The sequence below is a fragment of the Chiloscyllium punctatum genome, chromosome 19 (assembly GCF_047496795.1).
Source record: "Chiloscyllium punctatum isolate Juve2018m chromosome 19, sChiPun1.3, whole genome shotgun sequence".
Classification (NCBI taxonomy): Eukaryota; Metazoa; Chordata; class Chondrichthyes; order Orectolobiformes; family Hemiscylliidae; genus Chiloscyllium; species Chiloscyllium punctatum.
This window is the reverse complement of record NC_092757.1, coordinates 51,093,777-51,121,630: the sequence shown is the minus strand read 5'-3', so window position 1 is coordinate 51,121,630 and position 27,854 is coordinate 51,093,777. Positions and strand designations below refer to the sequence as shown.

The following is a 27,854-nucleotide window of genomic DNA, read 5'->3' as shown; positions in this document are numbered from 1 at the left end:
AGCGATCGGAACAGACCCTGACTGAGAAAGAGGGTACAATTGAAACACCCTGAGGGGATGATGCAGAGGTAAATGGTGCCAAGATGAGCAGACGCCTCTACAACGAAACAAAAGCAGAAATGGCTGGAGAAACTGGGCAGGTCTGGCAGCACCTGCGCAGGGAAAGCAGAGTTAACCTCCTGGGTCCAGCGAGCCCCGCTTCAGAAACTTGTTGCACGTGCACTCGGCCCATCCAAAGTCCCAGAATGTGGGCGTGTCTCCAATGAGCCACGTGCTCCCCCAAGTAACCGGTCCCAACCGGTTCGGGAATTGGGTCACACCGGGATCTACCACCTCACCAAGGGGGGAGGGTCTGCAGGAAACATTGAGCAGGTGACATTTTTTTTGTGACTGAAGGGAGCGGGGTAATCAGAGCTGAAGGGGTGTTCAGTGTTAATAACTCCGTGTGAGGCGTCTCCAATTCCGTGAGCGGGCGTGGGCGGTTGGTTTGATAGGTTGAGAACCCCCCCCCCCTGTGCTGGAGGTGTTGGTGTGAGCCGAGGCCTCCATTTGCCGCTGGATTGGTGTCGGCGGGACGAGAATAACAACAACAACTGGAGCTGGCAGTATGTCCGGTAAGGGCCTTCTCCACGGTAGCGGGCGGGCGTTATCTCCCGCAGCGGGTAGCCGTCTTCTCCCGCCTGACACCCAGCTCTCGGCCCCGGGGAAATGTGCGTTTTCATTGTCGCTTCCCCGGCCCTGATGGCCGAGTGAGCCGGTTCCTGACGGTGTAGCGAGGGGGGTGAGGGGGGGTTAGTGAGGGGAATCCCAGGCGGTTTTCCAGCCTGTCCTCCTTCTCCTCGACCCCAATGCCCCCGCGGCTGCGGCCTGGTGAAGCAGCGTGACGCAGTTCCAAATGACCCGGCCACCTCAGCCGCCATTTTGAGGGTCGGGGCGGGCAGGGAGACCGCCGCTTTCCCCAACATCACCCTTTTCCCTGATCCCTCAAAACTACCACCTTTCCTTTCTATCTCTGCCCCCCCCCATCCTCCAAACTGGCCCCCTTCTCTCTCTCTCTCTCTCTCTCTCTCCCCCCCCTCTCTCTGATCTCCCCCCCCTCTCTCTCTGATCTCCCCCCCCTCTCTCTCTCTGATCTCCTCCCCCTCTCTCTCTCTGATCTCCTCCCCCCCTCTCTCTCTCTGATCCCCCCCCCTCTCTCTCTCTGATCCCCCCCCCTCTCTCTCTCTGATCTCCCCCCCCTCTCTCTCTCTGATCTCCCCCCCCTCTCTCTCTCTGATCTCCTCCCCCCCTCTCTCTCTCTGATCCCCCCCCCTCTCTCTCTCTGATCCCCCCCCTCTCTCTCTCTGATCCCCCCCCCCTCTCTCTCTCTGATCCCCCCCCCTCTCTCTCTCTGATCCCCCCCCCTCTCTCTCTCTGATCCCCCCCCCTCTCTCTCTCTGATCCCCCCCCCCTCTCTCTCTCTGATCTCCCCCCCCCTCTCTCTCTGATCCCCCCCCCTCTCTCTCTCTGATCCCCCCCCCTCTCTCTCTCTGATCCCCCCCCTCTCTCTCTCTCTGATCCCCCCCCTCTCTCTCTCTCTGATCCCCCCCCTCTCTCTCTCTCTGATCCCCCCCCCTCTCTCTCTCTGATCCCCCCCCCTCTCTCTCTGATCCCCCCCCCTCTCTCTCTCTCTGATCCCCCCCCCTCTCTCTCTCTCTGATCCCCCCCCCCCTCTCTCTCTCTGATCTCCCCCCCCCTTTCTCTCTGATCTCCCCCCCCCTTTCTCTCTGATCTCCCCCCCCCTTTCTCTCTGATCTCCCCCCCCCTTTCTCTCTGATCTCCCCCCCCTTTCTCTCTGATCTCCCCCCCCTTTCTCTCTGATCTCCCCCCCCCTTTCTCTCTGATCTCCCCCCCCTTTCTCTCTGATCTCCCCCCCCTTTCTCTCTGATCTCCCCCCCCTTTCTCTCTGATCTCCCCCCCCTTTCTCTCTGATCTCCCCCCCCCTTTCTCTCTGATCTCCCCCCCCCTTTCTCTCTGATCTCCCCCCCCTTTCTCTCTGATCTCCCCCCCCCTTTCTCTCTGATCTCCCCCCCCCTTTCTCTCTGATCTCCCCCCCCTTTCTCTCTGATCTCCCCCCCCTTTCTCTCTGATCTTCCCCCCCCCCTTTCTCTCTGATCTCCCCCCCCCTTTCTCTCTGATCTCCCCCCCCTTTCTCTCTGATCTCCCCCCCCCCTTTCGCTCTGATCTCCCCCCCCCCCTTTCTCTCTGATCTCCCCCCCCCCCTTTCTCTCTGATCTCCCCCCCCCCCTTTCTCTCTGATCTCCCCCCCCCCTTTCTCTCTGATCTCCCCCCCCCCTTTCTCTCTGATCTCCCCCCCCCTTTCTCTCTGATCTCCCCCCCCCCCTTTCTCTCTGATCTCCCCCCCCCCTTTCTCTCTGATCTCCCCCCCCCCCCTTTCTCTCTGATCTCCCCCCCCCCCCTTTCTCTCTGATCTCCCCCCCCCCTTTCTCTCTGATCTCCCCCCCCCTTTCTCTCTGATCTCCCCCCCCCTTTCTCTCTGATCTCCCCCCCCCTTTCTCTCTGATCTCCCCCCCCTTTCTCTCTGATCTCCCCCCCCTTTCTATCTGATCTCCCCCCCCCTTTCTCTCTGATCTCCCCCCCCCTTTCTCTCTGATCTCCCCCCCCCTTTCTCTCTGATCTCCCCCCCCCTTTCTCTCTGATCTCCCCCCCCCTTTCTCTCTGATCTCCCCCCCCCTTTCTCTCTGATCTCCCCCCCCCCTTTCTCTCTGATCTCCCCCCCCCCCTTTCTCTCTGATCTCCCCCCCCCCTTTCTCTCTGATCTCCCCCCCCCCCTTTCTCTCTGATCTCCCCCCCCCCTTTCTCTCTGATCTCCCCCCCCCCCTTTCTCTCTGATCTCCCCCCCCCCCCTTTCTCTCTGATCTCCCCCCCCCCCTTTCTCTCTGATCTCCCCCCTCCCTTTCTCTCTGATCTCCTCCCCCCCCCCTTTCTCTCTGATCCCCCCCCCCCTTTCTCTCTGATCCCCCCCCCCCTTTCTCTTCTCGTTCTGCTCCCCTAATTCCACCAAGGTGACCCCCCCCCCCCTTCCTTTGTGTCTCTCTCCGCTCCCTGGTTTCCCCCTAAAGCGACCCCCTTTCTCCCTCTGCCCCCTGCGCCCCCAAAGTGACCCCCGACGCCATTTGCATAAGTACCACTCAAGGGTGGAGTGAAAACTCCTTTCTGCGATTCAGTGAGCAGAGTTTGGTCATTCACTTACCTGTGTGTGGTATTTTTATATACGCAAGTACCTTGTGCAGGACAATGCAGTGAAATCGTGAGTTTCTGCAGAAAAGTGATCAGTTTTCATTTGAATAGTGTAGGTTTAGATGCAAGAGAATTGACTTGGAGTGGTGCTTTTGTGAATTAAAATTTTTTCTCTATCTGACACCAAGTGAAGAAAGCATCTTTGTTACTGTATTCTGCCGGGGGTAACAGCTGTTGAAGATACTAGCTTGTATGCTGTACTTTCTGCGCAAACTATTACTGTGCAAAGTGCTGCAAAGTTTGAGGAGGCCCTTACTAAGTGTGTTATGCACCTCATTTGTAGTTACAATGTGCCCTACTGTAGATTAAATCATGGGTAATAAATTAAAATGACTAAAAATAAGTTAGTGAAAACATGTCATGTACAGCTGAAAATGGATTGTGGAGATCCAGAGGAGTGCATGTAGTAATAAGTTAAAAATCACATAATATCAGATTATAGGAGGCTCCAGCCTTTGGAGCACTACTCCTTTTATCAGGTGGTTGTGGTTGAAGGAGCAGCGCTGTGAAAGCTAGATTCTCCAAATAAACCCTGTTGGTCTATAACCTGGTGTTGAGAGGTTTAACTTTGTCCACCCTAGTTCAACACTGACTCTTCCAATCACCTAATACTAGTCTACCTAGTAAAAGTTTTGTAGTTGGGGGTAGTGGGATCTTTCTTTGTAAATGCAAGGTAAGTTACAGGTTACAAGTAGATAAGACTAGATTTGTGTGGCTTTATAAAAGTACAGATGTGAAGGTAATCTTGACCTTATGCAGAACTATCTTTGGGGTGCTGTACCCTTTTAGGCAATCTATTAAATGAAAGATTTAATAGGGACAGCATAGCCTCAGTGTGCAATTTGGAGTAATGAGCTTTTGCAGTTTAGACTTAAGGTGTTTGGTGTGTTCACACCTGAGGGTCAAATGGTAGCTACCTAAAACCCTCCAGGTTCTGAGGAGTTGGCAAGGAAGTGACACTTAATGAATTGACATTTCGAAGGCATGTTTTAGAATAACTGAGGTAATTTTAAGGATTCCAGTATCTTTGTGTAAAAGTTATTCTCGACTGCAACATACTATAGTGACCAAAAATCTCAATTACTTCAAAGGAACTTGGGCTAGTATCTAACAAGTATATTTAAAGGTACAAATTCATTACTTTGCTGTCACAGTAGGAGGCAAAATTTTACAATCCTGTTAATCTCAAATTCAAACTAAACATCTGCATCATAAAAGTTGCCAGCAGGTCACTTTTTTTAACTGTTAAAATGTAATCTTTGGCAGTCTGACTGGTATTAGCAGCATTGGTTCAATCCTGCACCAGCTGAGGTTACCTTGAAGGACTCTCTTCTGAACCTCCCTCATGTGAAGCATTGTGACCCTTGGGTTAAATTCACTATCAGTTATCTCTCTCATGAGAGACTAGCTGTCTGGTACTGCGGTGACGTTACTTTGCACCTAACATGAGTCTACTCGCTATATTGAATCTTTGATTTGGAGATACCTACTAGTTGATTTTAATATTAATTGAGCATTTTAAGACTGTTATCACCTTGCTCAAGATGTCGGTTAAACTGTTCACAATTAAATAGGGCAAGGGCTTGAAAGGTGGAGTGCTTTATTTTTAAATTTTAATCATTTCTTACCATGGCTGCTGGAGAAACATCTTTTGCTGCTGATTTTTATTCAGCATGATTCACTACCAGTTGAGATTGCAGCAATTTTACTGCAATTTCCCTTATGTCAGTTTCCTTGAGTCAAGAGGGTTGTGTACACGGTTGCTTAACTGTTGTAATTTTACAGAATAGCCTTTAATATCCATTCACTTGCTGAAGCACTCTTTTAACTTTATATTTGTAAGCTGATCTTCAAGTTCAGTAAATTGGGTAAAAGGAACTAATTCCAACCTGCCTTTCCAAGTCTCTTCGAGGTAAATCTTTTAAAAGTGAGCAAGGTTGCGACGGCACATAACACAAGCAGTCACTGATTTTTTTTTAAAAACTTTCTTTTAAATTAACAGATTATGGAAATTACAGTCAGCCTGGAGCTCAAGCACAAAGGTATGCATACATATCAGGAGGTAAAAGAACAAAATTGTCCAAAGAGAAATAATCAGAAATTTGAAAGGCAGAACATACTCCATACGCAAGTTGTTGTTTTCACAGTTGCTGACAACTGAATCTCTGAATAAAATAAAAGTAAAAATTGCAGAGTTGGTGATCTGAAATTTTAAGTGCTGGAAATAATCAGAACATTTCTCCCCTCAAGGCTGCTCCACCATTCAGTAGGATCATGGCTGATCTGATGTTCTTCATTCCACTTTCTTGCTCTTGCCTCTATTTGATTCCCCAACTGATCAAGAATCTATAGCTGAGCCTTAAATGTACATAAGGATGCTGTTCCCACAGTGCTGTGGGGCAAGGAGATTCAAAGGCCATCAACCCTCTGAAAAAGACATTCATCCTCCTATCAATCCTAAAGTGAGAACCCTTTATTCTGACAGTATACCCTCTGGTCCCAGACTTTCCCCTGAGGGGTAACATCCTCAGCATTTATCTTGGAAAGCCCCTTAAGAATTCTGTATGTTTCCATGAAATCACCTCATTCTTCTAAACTCCAGTGGATAGAGTCCCAATATGTTTAGCCTTTGGTCATGAGATAATTCTTTCAAACCAGAGATCATCCTGGTCAACTTTCTCTGAACTCCCTCCAATGAAACAATATCTTCACCTATTTTAAGTGGACTAAACTGCTCACAGCACTCCAGATGTGGTCTCACCAACACAGTCTACAGTTGCAGTAAGACTTCCCTATTCTTTTCCTTCAACCCCCTTGAAATAAGGGCTAACATTCCATTCACCTTACTGATTTCCTGCTGCACCTATGTAGTAGTTTTGTGGTGTTTCATGCACAATTCCCCTTTTGTATTGCAGCTTTCTACAGTTTTTCTCTGTTAAAATTTGTTCTCCCTTCGAAAACAAATAATTTCACATTTTCCCATTTTATAGTAATTTTCCATGTATCCCACACTTACCAACTTAATGCCCACTTAACCTGTAAACTGTTTTGTATCCATCTCGCAGCCTGCCTTTTCCCCTTTTTTTTTGTCATCTGCAAATTTGACGAAGGTATATTCACTTCCTCCTTTCAATTCATTAATATGTGTAAACAGTTGTGGTGCCAGCACCGAACCTTGTGGAACTGCACTGATCATGGGCTGCCAAACTGAAAAAGAACCTCGCGTCCCTACTTGTTGTTTCCTGTCCACTAGCCAATTCTCTGTCCATACCAATATTCTACTGCCATCACTGTGGGCTGTTATCGCATGGCTTAACCTTTTGTGAGGTACCTTGCTGAATGCCTTCTGCAAGTCCAAATATAACACATCTACTGAATACCCTCTATTTATGCTAGTTGAGACTTGCTCTCAATTCTCAAATTACACATTCAGAAGCCATTCTGACTGCTTGATTAGATTATGGTCTTTCAAATGTTCTGACGTTACTTCATAGGAATTGATTCCATTACTTTTCCAACATTACTTGTTAGGTTAATTAGCCTGTACAGAGGAACCTCAATTATCCAGCATTCGATTATCCAAATGTCGGATTATCCGGCAAGATCACAAGGTCCCGATACTTGGCTAAACTGTTATCCAGAATTCAATTAACTGAGTGAAATACTCCCCACCTGTGTCCTTCAGATAATCAAGGTTCCTCTGTATTTACTTGTTTTTTTGTGTTCCTCCAACAGATCTGGCAACACTTGTAGAGAACGCAGTTAGTTAATGGCTTGAGTCCAATTTGCTTTCTTCAGATTTTGTGTTCCAAAGAATCATATTGAACGCTGTAAACTGCTTCTCTCTCTTCAAGATGCTACCAGAGCTGATGTGTTTTTCTAGCATTTGCTTTTTTTTGTTCATGAATATCAGCAATGTGGTTTCTTTAACTGAAATTTCAAAACCTGGAATGTTAATCTTACTGTTTCTCACTGTGTAAGTCTGACTGGACTGTACTTGATGAGGTGTATTTCAGTTGAAACTGTTTGTCTTTTGTACTACATATGCTTTGCAAGACTAGTATTTGCCATTGAAGGTGGTGGTGGGCTGCTGTTTTTGACATCTGTAGTCCGGTGATGTAGATGAATCCTCTGTTAAGGAATTCTGGTATTTTTGACCCAGTAACATATAGTTCCAAATCGGGATAGTGTTTGACTGAGGGGAACCTGCTTGTCATCCACTTGTCCTCACTAAGTACAAATGTGCTGAGCAGCCTATGTATATTTAATCAGGTAAGTTTTTCTGTTCCTCTAATGGAAGGCAAACATTAGTCTATAAATAGCCAGGTAATGGTTATTGTAACTTGATTGGAATAAATGCATCCTGGAGTTTTTGGCATGTGGTTTATGATGTCATCAAATATGGAAAATTAGCCAAAATTGGTTAACTTTTGAACTATACAACCTGTCACTTTATTAACAAATGGTTTACAGAAGGCACTTTTTTTTTTTGTTTGAAGACTTTGTGATTGACTCTAGCTGTTCTGAGAAATGTATAAATGAAGGGCTAAACAAATTGAAAGCTCTCATGAAGTCTGTAATGTTCTAGGTATAGTGAGATGTAGCAATGTCAAGGACTGAGGGGGGAAAAAAACTTGATATAACTAAATGCTTTGAACATGCAGTCATTGACTGCAGTATAGTATGAATGAAGATTTGTTTTAATATCACTTTTATGTAAAATAAATCCTAGCTCAACGGCAATACAGTGGCTAAAGGTCGGTTCCTGATAAGCGCTTTGAAACCATGCAGAGCTTTTGTCAGCATATTGCTTTGGTTTTTTTTGACCGACAATGTCCTGATGTACGTGATATCATTGGGCTGTGAAGTACATAATTACAAGTAATATTTTAGTGGAAGTCTATTAAAATGTGTTCAATTTTCTTTATGGTATTTATATTTTTTCTTCTTGCAGCTATGGAGCCTATGGTGCCCAATCAAGCCAAAGTTATGGGCATGCTTCACAGGTATATTAAGCTAATTGGTTTGGGTTTGAGAGCAGCTTGGAAATCATAATGACTATTATACTCAGTCTTGCATTGGAGGATAATTCACTTTTTCTCTGTGGTGCTCTTTGTATTTTTCATGTAAGTGTTTTGATTTGGAAAAAGATTAGTGGCCACCAGCTTACTACTAAATGGCTTTAGATTTTTAATCCTAAGTACTTCCTTTTGCCACTGGCTATTCTGGGAGTATCCAGTCCCATCATACAGGAGGTGTGAATCAAACATTTGCAACTAAAAGATGTATTTCCCTACAAATCTCTGACTAGCCATGAGATCATGACATAAAGCAGTCATGATGGATTAAACTTGAGTCATATGATTAGATTCCCTACAGTGTGGAAACAGGCCATTTGGCCCAATAAGTCCGCACCAACCCTCCAAAGAGGGACTCTTCAAAGAGTAACCCACCCAGACCCACTTCTGACTGACTCGTGCACCTAACACTATGAACAGTTTAACATGGTCAGTCCATCTGTCCTGCACACCTTTGGATTGTGGGAGGAAATCGGAGCACCTGGAGGAAACTCTCGCAAACGTGGGGAGAATGTGCAAACTCCACACACTGCCCAAGACTGGAATCGAACTAAGGTCCCTGGTATTGGGAGGCTGCAGTGCTAGCCACTGTGCCACCTCAAAATTATTTGTCACTGCAGCTGCTTCTGATGCCTTCTTTATCAATCTTGTTTTTGATCTCTGGGCTTAGTTATCCTTTTGCTGTGCATGTGGTCTTATTGGATGGGTTCAGTCATCTTTAGTTCTAGTAAATTAACAGCCCTTTTTGAGTTACTCGTTATTGCTTTTCAGCCTATTGTTTGTAGGTGCTACTACAAGAGCTAAACTTTAGTGTTCATGATTTTTTTTCCCCTGCTTGGTTTCAAGACTACATTACAAAGCATTACGGATATTTGTGTTTCTGTTTATTAATTACTGAATATGTAGTTTAGTAGTATCCATACCTCTGAGCCAAGAGTCCTGGGATTAAGTCTCATCTGCTTCAGAGGTGTGTAATAACATCTGAATCTGGCTTAACAATTATTTGAGATTTCTATAATACTTAGAGCAAGTTTTATTCTGATTTCAATTTGCTTTTAAACAAGCACAAGTCGCCATTACGTGTTTTGATCAGATTGCCATTAGTAAAAATCAACTTTCTTTATATCTGACTACACTTAATACATTTTAATACTATATCATGTATAGAATCAAATGTGTAGTAAACTGTAGGCTTTCCAATGATCCATGGAGAGCAGTTTTAAATCTCTTGCTATTAATTAGAGCTAATTAAATAGCTATTAAATTCTTGTCCAAGTCCTTGATGTTTGTAGTCCTATTTCTTGTACTTTTTTAAGTCGTCTTTTTCTATTACACTATTTTAGGAAGCTGAGATCAATATCTATATTCCTGCTACTTTTAGCCTTGATTGTTCCAGTGTTCTGGCAGTCCTTGTCCATGATCTGACCTTCACATTACTCAAAATTGTTCCCACGTTCTTACTTGGAAAAGACCTCATTCACCCATCACTGTGGACATAAATGTATTTGTATCTTGGTCTGATGGCCTGAATCATCTCTGCCCTTGCCTTTCCTATTCCAAATCCTAGACATAGATCTCTACTCACCATTTCATGCCTCTTGTACATCTTTGACTTCCATCACTCCAGTACTGGCAGCTGCATGTCCTTCAGCCTAGCAAGTCCACACCAATCCTCCAAAGCGCAACCTATCCTGTATTTACCCCTGATTAATGCACCTAATGCTATGGGCAATTTAGAATCACAAATTCACCTAACCTGCACATTTTTGGATTTAGGGAGGATGTGCAAACTCCACACACTGTCACCTGAGGTAGGGATCGAACTCAGGTCTCTGGTGCTGTGAGGCAGCAGTGCTAACCATTGAGCCACCATGCCGGGTGTGGGTCTTAATTCTAGATCTATTCTCCTATTTCCTTTTTGCATAAACTGTTCTATAACCTAACTCTTTGACCAAATGTCTGTTGTCTTTAAATAAAATTTGATACCAAGCTGCACAAGATTGTTAGGTAATGTTTCTGTGAATAGTTTGGGACATCTTTACTATTTAAACCTGATACGTGAATGCAAGATGACCACTCTGGCACTGCAATTTTTAACTTGCCCTCCTCTGGTTGAAATACTGAAACAGTCCATTTGGGGTTTGTTCACCTTCTGATATACCCCACTGAAGAAGCAAAACTACTAACCAGATTAGATCAAATGTTCCATATTCCTCTTTTTAAAATTTAATTTTGAATAGTAACATTTTCTGCTTTCACTGTCAATGTTGGCAATGAGATTTAAAACTTAATGCAAGACAAATCCTTAATTTGTATGTAACTCTTGATTGCTGGGACTCTAGTTTGAGGTGGAAATGACTTGAATGTATGCTTACTAATGTAGGTAAACAACTAAATGTGTGGAAACAGCAAGAAATGTGTTTAACTGGGTACTTTGATCATATTTATAAGGAATTGATATTTCACACTAACTCTGCAGCTCTTGGTACTTTTACAGTACTGCACTGTAGCAGTGTCTTATTATTTACTTTGTGGGGCTTTGACCTAAATTTTGACTCCGTAGTATCACAGAGACAGGCAGAAACTCATTTGCTGATAAATGGCAGTTTTCATAAGTCTTAATACTGTTTCTAATGTAAGTTTTGTTTTCAGTTCGCAACTTTGGTTGCTTAACCTGGAGACTAATTTCAACCAGCATTTGTCAGTGGTGTAATGTGAGTTGATCATGCTTTTGACGCCATCCAGATGCACCCGTTATGAAATCATTGCACATGTTGAAAAGATGAGATGACATTTAATCTTTGTCACTTTGGTTCCAACTTCTATCTGTTTGGAAAACTTGACATTTTTTTTCTGGGTGAGGCATGAGATTTATTCATCCCAAATCTTTGCAAGCCATTTATTTTTCTCTTACTCATGTAAAATTTGGGTATGATTATTAACTTGATGTTACTTCTATTTTCCAGTTACTCTTCCTTTTTGCTTTACACCTTCTAAAAGATGAACTGCATTCCTGTGTCCTGGGTCTTTCTAATGTAATATGTAGTGTTTTTATTGGGAAATGAAGAATTTCTTTTTCAAGAATCCTCTGGATGGTATGCAGAACTAATCTGCAGATCTGTTGGCTCTAACTCCTTTTGCTTGACATCACCATAGTCTTATCTTGAAATTTATTCTGTCAAATGTTCTGAGCTCTTACTGTTACCATCAAGTTTGGTTGATTTGCTCTTTTTTTTGAAGTTACTATAGCTTTCCTATCAACCAGGTTCAATAACTGGACAAATCTGAATGTTAACCCGAAGGGACCTAACTTTCTGCAAAACCTACAAGAAGTTAAATCCTTCCCTTGTATACTAGCCATTAATCATTCAATGTTTTTGAGCTTGGCAGTAAACCGTTGCATTTTGTTTTAGTTCATGTTATTTCAACACTTTTATGAGATTCCTCGATTGGTAAAGAGACTGTTTGTTTAATATTGTACAAGATTTATACTCCCTTTTCAGGTCATCTGTCTCACTGTCCAAGAGTTCACTTTTAACTTGTTAGTTTTGTTCCTGAGATTTTTCCATATCTTCAATTAATTGCAAAATAAAGCAAAGCAGTGATTTATTCTATATTTTTAAAAAAACTTTCAAATGAACAGAATTGCATGGTTTGTAAAGCTTGAAAATAGCTGAACTGGCCCATGCTGCTTTCATGCTTTACATGAGCTTCCTCCCAGCCCTGTCAACATTTCCTTCTATTTCTTTTTCTCCGGTGTTTGGATAACTTTTTTTAACACCTCCTTATGCTGTTGGCTTCCTTGTGGTTTTGAGTTTCACAAGTGAACATGGTTTCTCCTGAATTCACTGTCAGATTTCTCTGACTCCTTTTGTGGTGCACTGTTTGATCTTGAGTGGAAACATGTTTAAGTGACCAGACAACGATAAAAACCTGTTCCATTGCTTTTGAATTGAGTTGGGGTAGTTTGGAGTGCGTAGTGAGACGCAAGTTGTTCAGCCTTGATGAGCAAACACCTTTTGCTCTGGTGTCATCGTTATCAAACTTCACACCTTCTCCACTGTGCCTTTTTATAACAGACAGTTCTCATCTTCATGTGTGGGAAAACTCTCTTCTATACAAAGTTTTTTTTTCCCTGTACGTTGGAATTTGACCCACTGTATTGCTTCCACTATTAAACCTGATTGACTGACTAATTATTGTCACCTTCTGTTTTTGTCTCTTGCGCACGTTGTGGTATCTCTTACCTGGCAAGTGTATTAGTTCATGTCTTGAAATTCAAATGCCAATGTTGTGCCTGTATTTGCAGATTTATCAATATCACCTTTACTCTTTTGTGACCACTGTGTTCATTATACCCTTTCTGTTCTCTCAAACTTTTAAGTACTGCCTGAATTGAGGTGTGACTACTACCTTAATTAGAAAGCAGCACTAATGCTAAATGTATTGTATCCAGCAAGTCACTTCAAAGTACCTCTTTTAAATTCTGTTGCTCTCGCATGCCGTTTACATAATGGCCACTTGATACCTTCAAGGTTATTGTCTGGCTTAGGAATGTCATGTAGTTTTCCTTTCTTCTACAGAAGCTCTGACTTGAACGTTTCTTAAGGCTTTGACAGCACTTCCTAACTTTAGAAAAAATGAATTATTTTATTGTCGGTGTCAAAAAAGATGACATCCATACTCATTTTTGAGCTAAATTAGGCTCTTCATGCACCAAAACTAATTTTTCCTTTTTTCTTCTTGCTGAATTTGTGAAAAATGAAAACTTGCAGATTTGATGGAGTTCTGTGTGCGTGTGTGCAGCCACTGTCCTTTCTGATCTGGCACTGAGCTTTAAGCTCCAAATATTGTGTATATCTTCATACTGTGAGCTGAATTAAAGTTTTTTTTCATAATAAGCAAGTTGGTAATCTGAAAGTGTTGAAAATCCAGCAAGTCAGGCACTGCAAGGAATTCAGTTGCTTCAGTCTTGTGATCCTTTGTCAGAACCTGAATTTTTATTTTAGTGCTATGAAAATGTCTATTTTGTCCATAGTCGATTTTTTTTCTTATAATTGCACAAATGAAATAGATGTGCGTTTGGGGGTGAGGGGTAATAAAGTTGGCAAAAGATTATCTTCATTGGTTTAAAAAAAATGCTCTCTGTACACTTGTGTTGAATAATTGGGGAATGTAAAAATGTTGGAATAAATTCCTCAGTATCCTACTGGGGAAGGGTATGTTGGTGGTTGGGATGGTATGTATAAATGAAACCATTTTGTAACTAATGTATGTCTGTCTCTACTAAGGGTTATGGTGGATATGAGCAATCTGGTGCTTCTGGATATGGACAAAGCCAAAGTGGGTATGGTTCAAGTTATGGACAAGGACAGTCAGGTATACTATGGTTTTTGTCTGAATAGTAGCTTTCCCTGAATAAGGGCAGCTGTATCAATGTTAGTTGCATTTTCTATTTTACAGGGATGAATTCATCTCAGTCATCAACAGGCTATCGACAGGGTGGGCACAGCTATGGGAGTGAGAGCTCCCACAATACTTATGGACAGCAACCGTTGTATGGAAATTATGGGCAGCATTCAGATTCCCCTAGCAGGTAATGTCCAAGTAAAATAACTCAAACACTGCTACACACCAATTTGTGTCTTTTTTATTGTTTGGAATGTATCATTTTTCAGTCAAGAATATAATACTCCTTCAGACTTGGTTTTCAAAAAAAAAGTCCCTGCTATCCTGTTATGCCTTAGGAGATTTCTTAACTGTATTTAAAACTATTGCCTTTAATTGCCTTCTCATACTTTTTTGCATCAGGTTGTTATTTAAATCACATTTGCCAATGATTGCCTTTTTTTTTGGAGTTCTTCAAGGAAGTGGCACTGCAGCCTAGGGTATGTTCAGCCCTTCAGTTTATCTCGCCATATGAAACCCTTGGTGATTTTAAAGTGTAGGACAGTTTCTAAACTCACAGGGTGCATTCCTTCTGGGAATGTTGCCTCATCAGAAAGTCCTGATATCTGTGGTAAATGTGACTTTCTTGAGAGCAGGATATTTTAAAAACTTAGATTTCTCTTCCACTACCCTAAAGAGATTTCACGCCGATATTCATTTGTAAGTTACAGTGCCCTTTGCATCTGTCGTTCTCCCTCTCCTCACACATTCACATGGTCCTTCTCCAGATTGAAGATCACATGTTCAGCGCTCAGCCGTTTACCACATCCCATGTCACCATATGCAACTGCATTGGAGGATTACTTGTATTCATTACAAGATTGTGTATAGCGCATGCCTTGCCAACTTCCTGTACCATTTAATGCCACACTTATATAACTAAATTTATTTTAGCCTAGGCAAATTTATTCTACTTACCCCTGATTGACTTATTGTAACATGGGATTGACTCCGAGCCCTGGTTCTCCCAATCCCGACTTCCACTTTGAACAGCTGCAGCACAAGAACTCAAACGGTAAGTAAACCTTCATCCTGCGGCTATTGCATGACCATTGTTAAAGTACACTTAATGTATTTGGGTGCAGAGTGCTCTTATCCACTACAATCCTGAATTCACAATGCAGTTGTGTAGTTGTAACTTTCTTAGCAATAACCCATTTCTGCTGTGCTGATTTGTATCTTGTTTCTGCTTTAAAATCATTTGATGTGTGAGGTGTATTATTAAATTCCATTGAACAGACACTTGATACCAGGTTATGGAGCTGTTTTGATTTAAATTGAACCTCCATTAATGCCAAACTCATGACTTTATTCCACCATAATCTTAACTCTTGGGAACCTAGTGACTTTTTTTGGTTCCCAGGACAGGAGTTTATAGCATTTGTTTTCTTCCTGTTTTTGGTCATGTCACCAAAGCCTTATTGACCATGCTATTTCAATTTTTAACCATTCAAGTACAGGTTCCTCCCAGGATAAAACTGCATCCTTATCTCCTGAAGACTCTATGAAACATGCTGTAGTATGATGCAATTGGTGTTGCAATTTTCCAAAAGCTTCTATCTAAAAATGAGACTTGGTACTTATTTACTGGTATTGAGCTTGGAATTTTTTTTAAATTCCAAGTTGTCTGCACTTTTCCTGTAGCAACTATGTAGTATTCATCAGCGACCATCACTTTATATTTACCTGAAGCTTCAAAACCTGAATGAACCAGCGGTTCTGTTGCCCCAACTTCCAGTCAATTAACAGGAAAGTTTATGGAACATTGTACAAAAGGCTGTTTGAATGGATGCTTGATAGGCATGTAAATCATGACTCACAAACTGCCCTGAATCCTGAGTTAACTATTGGTTTCCCTAATCACTGAGTCGCCTCTGAACACTCCATCCAACTTCACCTCCCTTGCCCCACACCCCTGCTGGAAACAGTATGATCGTTACAACAGGGCCTCTGACCACTAGATCACCCTTGTTCACCTGCTAAGAAAAATGTTGGATAGTCTATTTAATAACCATTTCTTTTACAGCTATGGTTCAAAGTCTGAGACACCATATAGTACCCAGCAAAGCCAACCAAGTTACAGCCACTCTACTTCGTATCATCCACCTCATGACAACTATGGCCAACAGAGCTCAGGAGGTAAGGACAATGGGGAGCTGTAGAAACATTGATTTTTAACATACTGATCCAGTCCTCTGGATGTGGGAGGGCCCTAGCGAATGGGATGAATTATTGGTGAATAGTTGCAAATTTTCATTATCTTCATTTGGCCATTGAAAGTTTTCTGTTGTGGGTCGAGAGAGATGGGAAGCATGTCCAAGTTTGGAGGCCACATAATTACTTTTTAAGGAAGTTAACTTGATAAACTAAGTAAAGTAGTAATTTCTTTGAGAATGGAAGCTTTGGTAAATTAGAATCAAGTATTTCTTTAACTAGAATGCTTTGAATGGCAATTGTTAATAGCCACTCTTTCTTTCCAACCCCCAAGATGACTATGAACAGGATAGACCTGGCAGGAGTAAATTCGGTGATGACAACCGGAACTTTGGCAGACCGCAGGGTAATGGAGGTAGAGGTCGTGGAGGATATGGTCATGGTGGCTTTGACAGTGATGGTAGAGGGGGACGTGGTAGAATGGGGTAGGTGCTTCTTTATCATTAAAAACCAAATGTCTGTCATTTACATCTTGATGCCATTTATTCAATGTACAGTATTTGGAAGTTAATTTATGTACCATACTTTGAGTTTCTACCACTTGGTAGATGACAAAGTTAAGACAGATGGTTTCTAACCTGGCTGTTAAGGCTTTTCTAAATATATACCACTGTATTATGTAAGAGATCAGCTGATTTCTATCTTCATAAGTTTGATGGACCTCTAGCTTTGCAATTTTTCATAGGTCACTTGGGTGTGATGACTTGTTTCATTGTGAAATCTTGATGACAGACTGAAGTATTGGTGTGGTTATCTTCACTAGTACGTGTCCAATGGCTGCTTAGACTGATTTTCAACCACAAACATGTCTGGTCTATCCACCTTAGTGTATGTGCAGGCACTTGACCAGTAATACTCCTATAGTCATTTTGAGTTTATAAAATGAAAAAAAATATTTTTACAGCATTTAAATGCTGTATTCATATATGTGGGCTACACTGAGCAAATGGAACTATTTGAGTTGCAGCTTGTACGGTCCAGGTCTTGCCTCCTGTTAAGATTTGTTTTCAAGGTTGAAATGAAAATTTGTTTGTGCAGTATCTCCAAATGAACTATGCTCTTGCACAAACGCAAAGTGAACTGTTACTTAACTCCCCTTGTCCAGACTTGAAAATGTTGCAACCCAAAATATTTCTGTACCTAAACTGAGACAACTACGTTAATTTTAATTGTTTCACTGTGATAAGTTCATTTTTGTCATGTAACTAGTTTGTTCTTTTAGTTTTAGTAAAGCACTCATCCATTTATGAAATACAGGACTTTCGCAGGTTTTTAAAAACCTTTTTTCTATAAATATTGATTGCTGCACCTAGCAGAAAGCTAACCTTGGTATCATAAATATGGTTAAGCTGCATTTGTCTAGAGGTTTAGCGTTCCAAGATACTTTTGTCTATTGATGTAAATGACACCTGAAATCTAAGATGCTCTACAAAAAGAATATGACTTACTCTGCAATACAAACCTGTAATGGTTTGCTATTGAAATTACTGTGTGGCTTATTTTGATAAAATTAATTACAGACCATTTAACATAGTTCAAGAACTTACTTTCATACTAGAGTGGCACTTCTAAAAGTTGCACTGTTCAGAATTGTGATATTCCAGATATGTTTTTGTACCCTGGTGGTATTTCAAAGTGGGGGTCATAGTCATAGAGATGTACAGCATGGAAACAAGCCCTTCGGTCCAACCCACCCATGCCGACCAACTATCCCAATCCAATCTAGTCCCACCTGCCAGCATTCAGCCCATATCCCTCTTAAAACCTTCCTATTCATATACCTATCCAAATGCCTCTTAAATGTTGTAATTGTACTAGCCTCCACCACTTCCTCTGGCAGCTCATTCCATACCCGTGCCACCCTCTGTGGAAAAAGTTGCCCCTTAGCGCTCTTTTATATCTTTCCCCTCTCACCCTAAACCTATGCCCTCTAGTTCTGAACTACCCAACCCCAAGAGCCCTTGTGATGAAGTTATTTTGTGATCATCAATGCTGCTAATAAAAACTGATCATTCAGTTGTTGTTGGATATAACCACCAGTTCTTGTGTGAAACCCTCCAAGGTTTTGCGCACGTTGTTGGCATGCTACTTGTGGCATTGAATTCTGGTTTGGGAAGTTGCTATTGCACATGGACCTCCTGACGTCTGTACAGCAAAAAGAAAATTAGAACACTGGATGTAATTTGCTTAAATTGTTGCTCTTGGTTGTGCTGGGACCTGGGCTGAATAAATTCATTTTGCATCTTATCCATGGTGGAAGTATTTGTTTGAACTGTCCAATACAATGGGAATTTTGAGTCCCAAAATACATGTAAATGGAGAAACAATATTAACATGCTCTCTATTGTTCTGTTTTATGCTTTAGATATGATTTTACTGACTCACTTTTTTAAAAAGTGGCTGTAATACATATACTGGTTAGAATTTTAATAAGTTCTTCAGTCATGCTTTCAGTAAATCATCATTTTTTTTTGCTTTAATGTTGCCATACACATTAGTAAATTTTTTTGTCTTGGGATTGGTTAGTGCTGAATTGCTAGTGAAAATTTAGCTAATCCCAAACTAACTAGTGTTATGCCTCAGGCTGTATTTGTGAATCTGCATGACATGTGGCTAATACTTCTGTAGTTGAGCATTTTTGGAAACTAGGAAAAGGGAGGTTTTTTTACATTGGTCTCTGTTTAATGTTGATGCTATCTTTGGGATAAACTTATGCCATTTTATTTTAAGACAGGACCATACAAGCAGATTTATTCAGATATCACATTGTGATCTCTCTTGCTGAGAAGGGAGAGGTGGTTTAAATGCATTTTGGAGTACATTCAGTTTGTTTTCACTCTCCATTTTGAAATACTGTAGGAATTGGATATTTGAGTGCACATTGCAATCAAGTTTGTGGTATGTTCCAAGTTCTTGGAAGAAAAGCTTGTGTGGAGAAGAACAGAATCCTTTCTGCTCTCTTCCATGTTGTGGTGCTGTTTGAATTTGAACATATGCTATAACAAAAGTTCATCCAGTGTGCAAGCAGTAATGTCAAATCTGTAGAAGTGTAATTTGTTTGAAATGTGCACTTCATTGTGCCTTGAGTTTCTTTAAATTTTTAGTCAAAACTGCAATGTACATAAATCTGCAGAAGATGGACTGCATTTCGATTTATTTAATGTGTTGTCACTTGTACCTAGGCACAGTGAAAAGTGGATAGAGTTACTGCCTTTACAAGGGAAAAGTGGACTTCAGTTTTATTCCTAAACCATTCCAATCTGATGAGCTCAAATCTTAAGCTAATGCACTAGCAACTCAGCACTAACCAATCCCAAGACGAAAAAGTTTACTAACGTGTATGGCAACATTAAATCTTAAGCTAATACTGTCAGTTCATATAGTGCTATAATTGAAGGTTTATTGTAACCTGGTGATCATTTGGTCTTAATCGTCCCTATATTATAGTGGTGATGGAAGGTATTTTTGTGTATAATTGTATTATTATGGTCTCCATGGTGTATGGTTGGACAATGCTGCGAATGAAGAGTGTTCTGCATGGTCTGTCTTAATTGAATGGGAGAAAGTGAAGCAGTGTCACCTAAATTTGAACTAACCCAAGATGCATTATGCAAGTCAAGTTGCTATAATAAAGCTGTAGAACTTTTAACATTAAAGGGAAGTGTCTGGTTTCCACTTAATCAACTATTTGGAACACACATCAAAAATTCAGGATGAAAAATAATGGCCAACAATCTGTTTCTCAAGCAAATGTACTGTTGCAGTCCCTAATCTTGCCATTGGAAGCTGTTGAACTTGGCTGTTGTACTGGAGTGTTCTATTGGTTTTATTTAGAAGCAGGCCAAAACGAGCATTACAGCTTCTAGGTTTGAGTTGCTTCTGCACCTGTTAGTAATAATTTCATCTTTGCTGGTGGTAAATGTTGAATTAATCTCTTTAAAATTCCTGGGTTTTTTTATCTCCCTGAATTACTCAGCTAATGCTGGTGCTTAACAACAACTCCATGTTGAATTATAAACTTGCCTTTTTTTGTCTATTAACTAGCAGATGTTTCAGTACTGGAATAAAAGTTGAAAATGCTACGAATTGTCATTATTTTAGATTTCCAGCATCCAAAATATTTTGTTTTTTTTTGGGCCAGCATTTATTGTCTGCCTTTAGTGCCCTTGGGAAGCTGGCAGTGAAGATTGTTTTAATATTTTATAGTAAAGACACAAGAAATGGAAGGGGGTATACCTCTAGTGTGACAGTGAAATATTTTACACTCTACACTCTGTAGATCAGTACTAGGTTTGTTTACTCGATTTTCTTTTTTTTTCCTCCCTTGGTTTTGAATATGTAACTGAATATACATATTTGAATTATATTTTAGAGAAGATAAACCACTGAAGATACCATATTTTAGTTTTTAAACTGTCAGCTTGGATATGAGATTAACCACAACTGGAAAATGTTTGGGTAAATTTTGCGACAGTTAATGAAGGTTTTAAACCAAACTTAGTGAAGTTCAAGGACTTGGATTACACTGGTTGCTATGGCACATTCTAATTATGCTTCATACTAATGACTGTGTACTTTAATTAATCATGTGCCAGTTGTTTTTTAAAAAAAATTAAACTTGTTTTGTTAGTTTGCTCTCCATTCTGTGTGTCACAAGTTTAAGTGAGCTAGTATGCTTCTCATCCTCTCGCTGAAGTTCATGCATTTAGCACCTTCTGCGGTCTCTGAAGCTTTTTAAAAATCCCATAAATTGCTAAAGAAAGCTCTTCTAGATGCCTTGGCCATATTGAAAACAAATGGTTCGGAGTCTACTGGCAAACTTGTTTTGAGTAAATTGTGATATACCTGAAGGCTAAATGGCAGGTTTATTCAAGTGGAGCACATTTTATAACAGTGTCTAGTGTTTGGGAAAGTGAAACTAAAATTTCATATTCTAATCATTTCTGAAGTAGACCTTTTGCAGTTAAAGTTTCTGCAATCACCTCTTGGGAGTTTTGAATGACTTGATCACTCAACATGTGGCAGTAATTGTCAAAACTTTCATTTATACCAAGATAAAGCCTTTTGGTTTCAACCTTCTTTAACTGGCATGAAGAAAACATGATTTCCTTTTTTTTTTCCTCTGCAGTGGTGGCGATCGTGGTGGCTTCAATAATTTTGGTGGTAAGTTTGAGCATTAGAACCGTTTTAAATTAAATCCTGTGATGTAACGCCACCATTCCTCATAATTTTCAGGTGGGAATATTTGGTATATACAGTTGAGAGTTTATTCAATCAACAGCGGTGTTTTTGTATAGAATTTCTGCAGTGTGGAAACAGGCCCTTTGGCCCACCAAGTGGGTGGCACAGTGGTTAGCACTGTTGCCTATCAGCGCCAGCGAACCAGGTTCAATTCCCGCCTCAGGCGAATGACTGACTGTGGAGTTTGCACATTCTCCCTGTGTCTGCGTGGGTTTCCTCCAGGTGCTCCGGTTTCCTCCCACAGTCCACAGATGTGCAGGTCAGGTGAATTGGCCATGCTAAATTGCTCATAGTGTTAGGTGAAGGGGTAAATGCAGGGGTATGGGTGGGTTGCACTTCAGCGGGTCGGTGTGGACATGTTGGGCCGAAGGGCCTGTTTCCACACTGTAAGTAGTCTAATCAAGTCTACACCAACCCTCTGAAGAGTAACCCAGCCAGACCAACATTTCCCTTGACTATTGCACCCAACGTACACATCCCTGAACACTGGGCAATTTAGCATAGCCAATCCATCCTAATGTGCACATCTTTGGACTGTTGGAGGAAACCCATGCAGATACCGGGAAGAAATGCAAGTTGCACACACAGTCGCCCAAGGCTGGAATTGAACCTGGGTCCCTGGTGCTGAGAGTGCTAATGGTGAGCTACACTGCGTTGAGACTTAATCCTAAGTTTGGGGCTGAGGAGTAGGGTGTATGGGTGGTGAAGATGAGACCAGAAGCAACTTTCCACAGTTGAGTACTAAAGATGCACAATCTGACTAGAAAACTAGTTATTGACTTGTTACTTCAGTCCCATGACCGTTCCTTCCTGTCTGTGGTTGTGTAATAACCTGGAAATTACTGAACAAGTTGCTCCCCCTTTTTTTTAAGGTACTGTGTAAAATGTGTTGAAATAAACTGACCTAAGTTCTCTTGTGATCATTGGTCCTTTTTTATTTTTTGCACTGGTAGTGCTTCTCCAAATATTTCTGCAATCATCCAGTATAACATCAATTTGAAACTTGCTTCATACTGCACCTCAAGTGTTCACTTCACTTCATTTTAGGCAGAAACAGCTGTGTTTGTTTAAATATGCTGGGAAGGGTGTGGAGAGAACCATTCAATCAGATAAGTTTTTAGAGTTTATCAGAGCCAGTATTGTTTTGTCTAATTAGCTTTGTAGAAGTGTTTAGTTTTGAAACAGATTAAAATTTTGTGCTAAGACTTCAGTTTGTGCTGGAATCCACAAAACAAGGTCATGGTGTTTAGTGATAGAAGTTGATAGAAGTTAACTGAGTGGTATTACCCAAAAAGTATTTGGTCCTGTCAATATTCTGAATTCAGTCTAACTCTCTTCTGTAAGAATTTGTGCTGTGCTTTCACCTGTGGCATCAAGATAGAAACTGTTCTTCATCCTTATTAGAGAGCTGAATGTAAATGCTCATATCTGTGATTAAGTTCACTTGCAATTTCATCTGCTGATACTCACCTGCCATAAAGTCCGATATCAAACAATTGAATGCTGAGTATGGGCATTAAAACATCAATTTCTGATGCTTTTGTTCTGTCAACCAATACATAATAAAAGGCAAATCCCTTTTCACACCCAATTAAGTATGGGGACTGTTGGGGATGTAGTCAGTGTGGTTTAGGCGTCAGCTTGAAGAAATGAAGCAGTCCACATGCCTAATCTGTGTATTTTTTTTATTGGAAATCAATTCTGGGTTTAATAAATGAGTGAATTCGATGGTGGTTGTTCGTGATTGTACACCAAATAAACTTGAATGATTGTGGTTGTCTTTTTTTTTGAATAATATTCCAATAAATGCCATGTAAAACAAAGTTAGTTACAGGCTCTCTTTTATTCTTTTCAGGCTCGAGAGATCGTGGGCAAGGACCTAATCCTGGTAGGTAAACTTCAGTATTCTAAACAAGAGTTAGGCTTCTGCTGTTGCTTTCTCTAATACTTCAACTAGTTATTACTTTGATATGTGCAAGACTTAATTCACCTGAATTAATTGTGTGGCTGTTTATTCCCTCAACTAAACCAGCTTTAGTTAAAATGTTGACTGCAAGTTGAAAATTTGAAATATTTGTTCTATTTTCTGGTTTTTAATTCTGTATTTTTTACCCTAGGGTCCTTGCTTTGAAAATATACAATTTTGCACTGTCCATTAAGTACAGTTTGCTTTTTGCATGATTCATTTTAACTAGTATGATCTTGTGTGCATCTATAATAATTTGTTAGATTTGGTAAAGATTCAACAAAATTGTGCTTCAAAGGGGAGCAAAGTGCTTCTGTTTTGAGTATTCTGACGTTTTTGATATTCTGATTCCAAAGCGCTGTAAACTGCAATAACTTGAACATCTACAGGGAAGACTAGCAAGTCAATAACACTTTTTTCTCTTTTTTTTTCAAAAAAAAAATCCACAGCTTCTGACGACAACTCTGATAACAACACCATTTTTGTCCAGGGTCTTGGCGATGATGTGACAACTGAACAAGTTGCTGATTTCTTTAAACAGATTGGTGTGATTAAGGTTTGTATATACAGTCTAACTTGGAATAATTCCAGGGAAGGGTATTGAACAATCATGCTTATTGAGCATCACTTCATTAACAGATTAATAAGAAAACTGGAAATGCTATGATCAACCTCTATACTGACAAAGTTACAGGCAAACTAAAAGGTGAAGCAACAGTGTCTTTTGATGACCCGCCATCAGCAAAAGCTGCAATTGATTGGTTTGATGGTAAGATCCTTTATTTTGGATTCTTCATATTCCATTGATCTTTGGCCAGTTTTCCTGGGAGTGGGTTGCACTTTTTATGTGTCGCGATCCATAATAACGAGAACTGTTATGCTACTGACTAACTTGAGTAATCTAACTCACATATACATTTTGGTAAAATGTTCTTTTGAAGGGCAACTTTTTGTTATTTCCATTGCAGTACAGGCATGGGGAAATAATCTCTTTGCCCTCTTTGTCTTGCTTTTCGTTCGGAAGATTGGCAACCTCTCCAGTCAGAAGGATTTCACTGACCCATTTTTCAAACCTGGGTATAGAAATTCATAATGCATACTGATTTGCATTTAAAATGCATTTAATGCTGCAGTCTGACATTGTAGAACTGGAGACAAATGCAACTGCAGCAAGTGCCAACTTGATAAGCACGTGAAACTGAGTTCAGTAGCCCTGCTGACACAACTAATGTGTTTTCTTTTTAGGAAAGGATTTCCATGGAAACATAATAAAAGTTTCCTTCGCAACTAGACGATCAGAGTTCGTACGAGGTGGTAGAGGTGGTCGTGGAGGTATAAAAATTATTCTATTTGACAGTTTTGAATATTTAAAAACTTTAAGCTAAGTACTGCAAAATGTGACTGACTATGGGAGACTTTTTTGTGTTGTTGTTTGCAGGTCAGATGGGCAGAGGTCGTGGCTTTCAAGGTGGTGGTGGTCCAAGAGGTGAAGATTGGACTTGCCCAAATCCGTAAGTGATTTTGAGCAGAATTTTGTTTTTCTTCCCGGAATATCATCACTGTCCGCTTAATATCTCTAACTTAGTTTTAATTGTAAATTAGTGTTTTCTAACTTTGAAATTCTAGTCAACTCAACTGTATGAGTGTAAACAAATTTTGTCTTCTAGATCATGTGGTAATGTCAACTTTGCTTGGAGAAATGAATGTAACCAGTGCAAGACTCCTAGATCTGATGGTGGTGGTATGTATTGAAATATTTTTCTGAAGTGTACCTTTAACCTTTTTTTTTGTTGTCATTCTCCCAAAGTTTTGAAACAGGATTGCATTATGTATTACTCCTGATCACCAGGTGCCTAAATCCTTCAGTTTGGGTACTTTTTAAAGTATGGCCACTATTGTCAATTCGGCAGCCACTTTTGTTATTTGTGAAAATTTGCACTGTGTACACTGAGCTGTATTGTGATGTTGATTTGATTTGAGTGATTGTTCAGGGCACTGGGTGTGATTGCCCTGTTCCTCTGAATGGTAGTGCCATCCACTGAACAGCCTGATGAGGTTTTTGGTTTGACATCTTATCCAAAACTTGCACTTTCAATAGTGTAATGTTCCAATAGTTCTGCACTGAAGTATTAATTTTAGAACAAAAACAGAATATTACAGCACAGTACAGGCCCTTCGGCCCTCAATGTTGTGCTGACCTGTGAAACCAATCTGAATTACATCGAACTTACACGGTTCCATTCTTATCCTATCCAATGACTATTTAAGTGCCCTTAAAGTTGACGAGTCTACTACTGTTGCAGGCAGCGCATTCTACACCCCTACTACTGAGTAAACATTTTTTGTCATGCACAAATCCTGGAGTTTGTACCTGTCAATGCACAGGTAAAACTGCTTCCAACTGGATGAATCTAGAATTAATCTGATCCCAAATGCAGGTAGACAGTCCTTTATCGGAAAAGCTCTGAAATCCAGAGATATTTTCGTGACATTTTTTCTTATTAACAAGATTGTTTGGCATGCAAACAGTTAACCCAACTCCCCACCCACTTGACCCATATCGCTCAGATGAGACATGGGGTTGTGACCCAGCACTGGCAGGTGTCCATTCTGTCTCAGGGCTCATAGTACTCACAAGTGCGCCAGCTGTTCGGTAATTTTAAAATTTCACCGTTAAACTGTCACTTATTCTGAAATCCAAAAAAATTCAGAAAACCAGTTGGTCCAGAGGGGGTTTCAAATAAAGGATTATATACCCGCACCACACTTCACTGCTTTTAGCTTTTGGAATGGCAAAATGATTTAATTTTGATGCCATTGGTTTGTTTTAATTTCGAAGTGTCATCCTTCTAATACTGAAACTTGGGTGTTTCTTGAGATTTATTTGCCTCTCCCCACATCTGAATTTTAATTTTAAAACAATTTGCCTGTTGCTTAGAACATCATGGCAGAGGTGGCTTTAGAGGTCGTGGTGGATTCCGTGGAGGCAGAGGTGGAGATCGTGGCTTTGGCTCTGGTAAAATGGGAGGCGGAAGGTATGTACTGAAATAGAACACCTTATTGGTGGAAGGAAAACATCCAATCTTGTTTCATCTCATTTCTGAATGCTATAAGTATCCTTGTCCTGAAACAACTGCTTTCCAAAAGTTAAATTTGGCACAATCGTTTGCCTAATGCAAGGATGTGCAGACGGTCCAGCTTTGTTTCTTATTTGTTTACATTAAGTTAGACTTTTGTAAAGGTTCTTCCTTCATTGATAATTAAACCCCTGTTTAAAGTCTGTTTCTAGAAGATGCAGCTACAAAAGTCATGATTCTAACTGCCTTGAAATATGGGACTCAATACTACTGGAGTGAAACCTGGCTTGGTGGTTTTATTTTTGCAATGTGACTGCTGCTGTTCATGTTATGATGACCTGTAGCTGCCAATATACTCTTAATAAGAGAATTGTCTCTCCTCTAAAATACAGGCAAAATCTGACTCTGCCTTACTGAATCTTAGGTTTTTCCCAACCTGTCTATTTGAAACACTAAAAAAGCTAAAGATTTATTTCTCAGCTGTGTTCAGATTTTTTAGAACCCTTTTAGGATATTTTTCTGGTGAAGTCCACCTACTGGCTCTTAATATCTCTTGATCTTGAGTCATAAAAACTGAAGTCAACAATAAGCTGTAATTATCTCACCAGATAGCTTTGAGTCACTTACTTAAAGTCAAATGATTTATTGGATAGGATGTATTTAGTTCAGTGTTCCAAATAAATCACTGACCCTTAAAAGCAGATCGGACCTTCTCAGTGCTGTAGACCAAAACCCCATTTACCTCCCCTTTTGATTCAAAAGTTTCCAGAATTGATAAATTTTTGTCATAACCTTTTTTTAACCTTTTTTCAGTTGTGGGCTTTTGTGCAATTATAAGATGGAATCCCGTGCCACCTAATTTCTCACAGGCATAACCATCTAATTGGAACTTGGGGAAGAATTTGAAGCATCATTGTTGTTGAAAAGTTGACTTTTTGTGCAGGGATAATTTTGTTTTGTTTTCCATTTCAGAAGTGATCACAGATCAGATCGACGTGACAGGCCTTACTGAAAGCATGCTGGGAACAAGAATTTTTTTTTTTTTGCTTTAGTGGTGCTTTAACATTGATGCAATGTAATGTACTTTTTCACAGTGTATTTGAAGACAAAGATTAAAATGAATTTTTAATAAATTGCCTGTACAGTGACTTGTCTTTGACTACTTTAGTTGGGTCTGTAGCACTGGCATAACTGGTTGTTTCCTGTGAACAGTACACTTGTATGCAACTGTGTGGTTCATTACCTTGTCATTTTTGGGTGGTATATTTCCCTATTTCTGTATAGAGGGATTCATAAATTGTATTGAAAACATGTGACTGCAGTACTTTCAGTTGAAGTTGGTCTTAACTTTTAATAATGGATACTAAACATGTTGCTTTTTTCTCAACTTGAAATCTGCAATAAAAATGTATGTATCCCACAGTTTGGCTTCTAATGTCCTATAGTAATAAGTGCACTGGCTAATGGCAACTTTTTTCAATTGCTACTTTCATGTCTAAGGATACATCTGGCCATTACTTAACAATAGAT

General features: G+C 40.5%; 1 protein-coding gene across 1 annotated transcript; it reads left to right on the top strand.

The window, feature by feature from the left end:
* Nucleotides 1-398: 398 nt before the first annotated feature.
* Nucleotides 399-27,457, top strand: taf15 (TAF15 RNA polymerase II, TATA box binding protein (TBP)-associated factor). The gene is made up of 16 exons (XM_072589367.1): nucleotides 399-614; nucleotides 5,303-5,342; nucleotides 8,255-8,306; nucleotides 13,670-13,757; nucleotides 13,842-13,974; nucleotides 15,853-15,965; nucleotides 16,315-16,465; nucleotides 21,169-21,203; nucleotides 23,137-23,169; nucleotides 23,697-23,803; nucleotides 23,887-24,016; nucleotides 24,493-24,579; nucleotides 24,686-24,758; nucleotides 24,915-24,988; nucleotides 26,186-26,282; nucleotides 27,297-27,457. The coding sequence occupies exons 1-16, from the start codon at nucleotides 608-610 to the stop codon at nucleotides 27,334-27,336; spliced, it is 1,260 nt and encodes a 419-aa protein (XP_072445468.1). The 5' UTR covers nucleotides 399-607; the 3' UTR covers nucleotides 27,337-27,457.
* The last annotated feature ends 397 nt before the right edge of the window (nucleotides 27,458-27,854 follow it).

What these genes read in the sequence shown, in the direction of transcription:
- taf15 (XM_072589367.1), top strand. An exon ending in CATTCAGATTCCCCTAGCAG is followed by an intron (nt 13,975 to 15,852) that starts GTAATGTCCAAG and finishes TTTCTTTTACAG; the next exon opens with CTATGGTTCAAAGTCTGAGA. An exon ending in GGTAAAATGGGAGGCGGAAG is followed by an intron (nt 26,283 to 27,296) that starts GTATGTACTGAA and finishes TTTCCATTTCAG; the next exon opens with AAGTGATCACAGATCAGATC.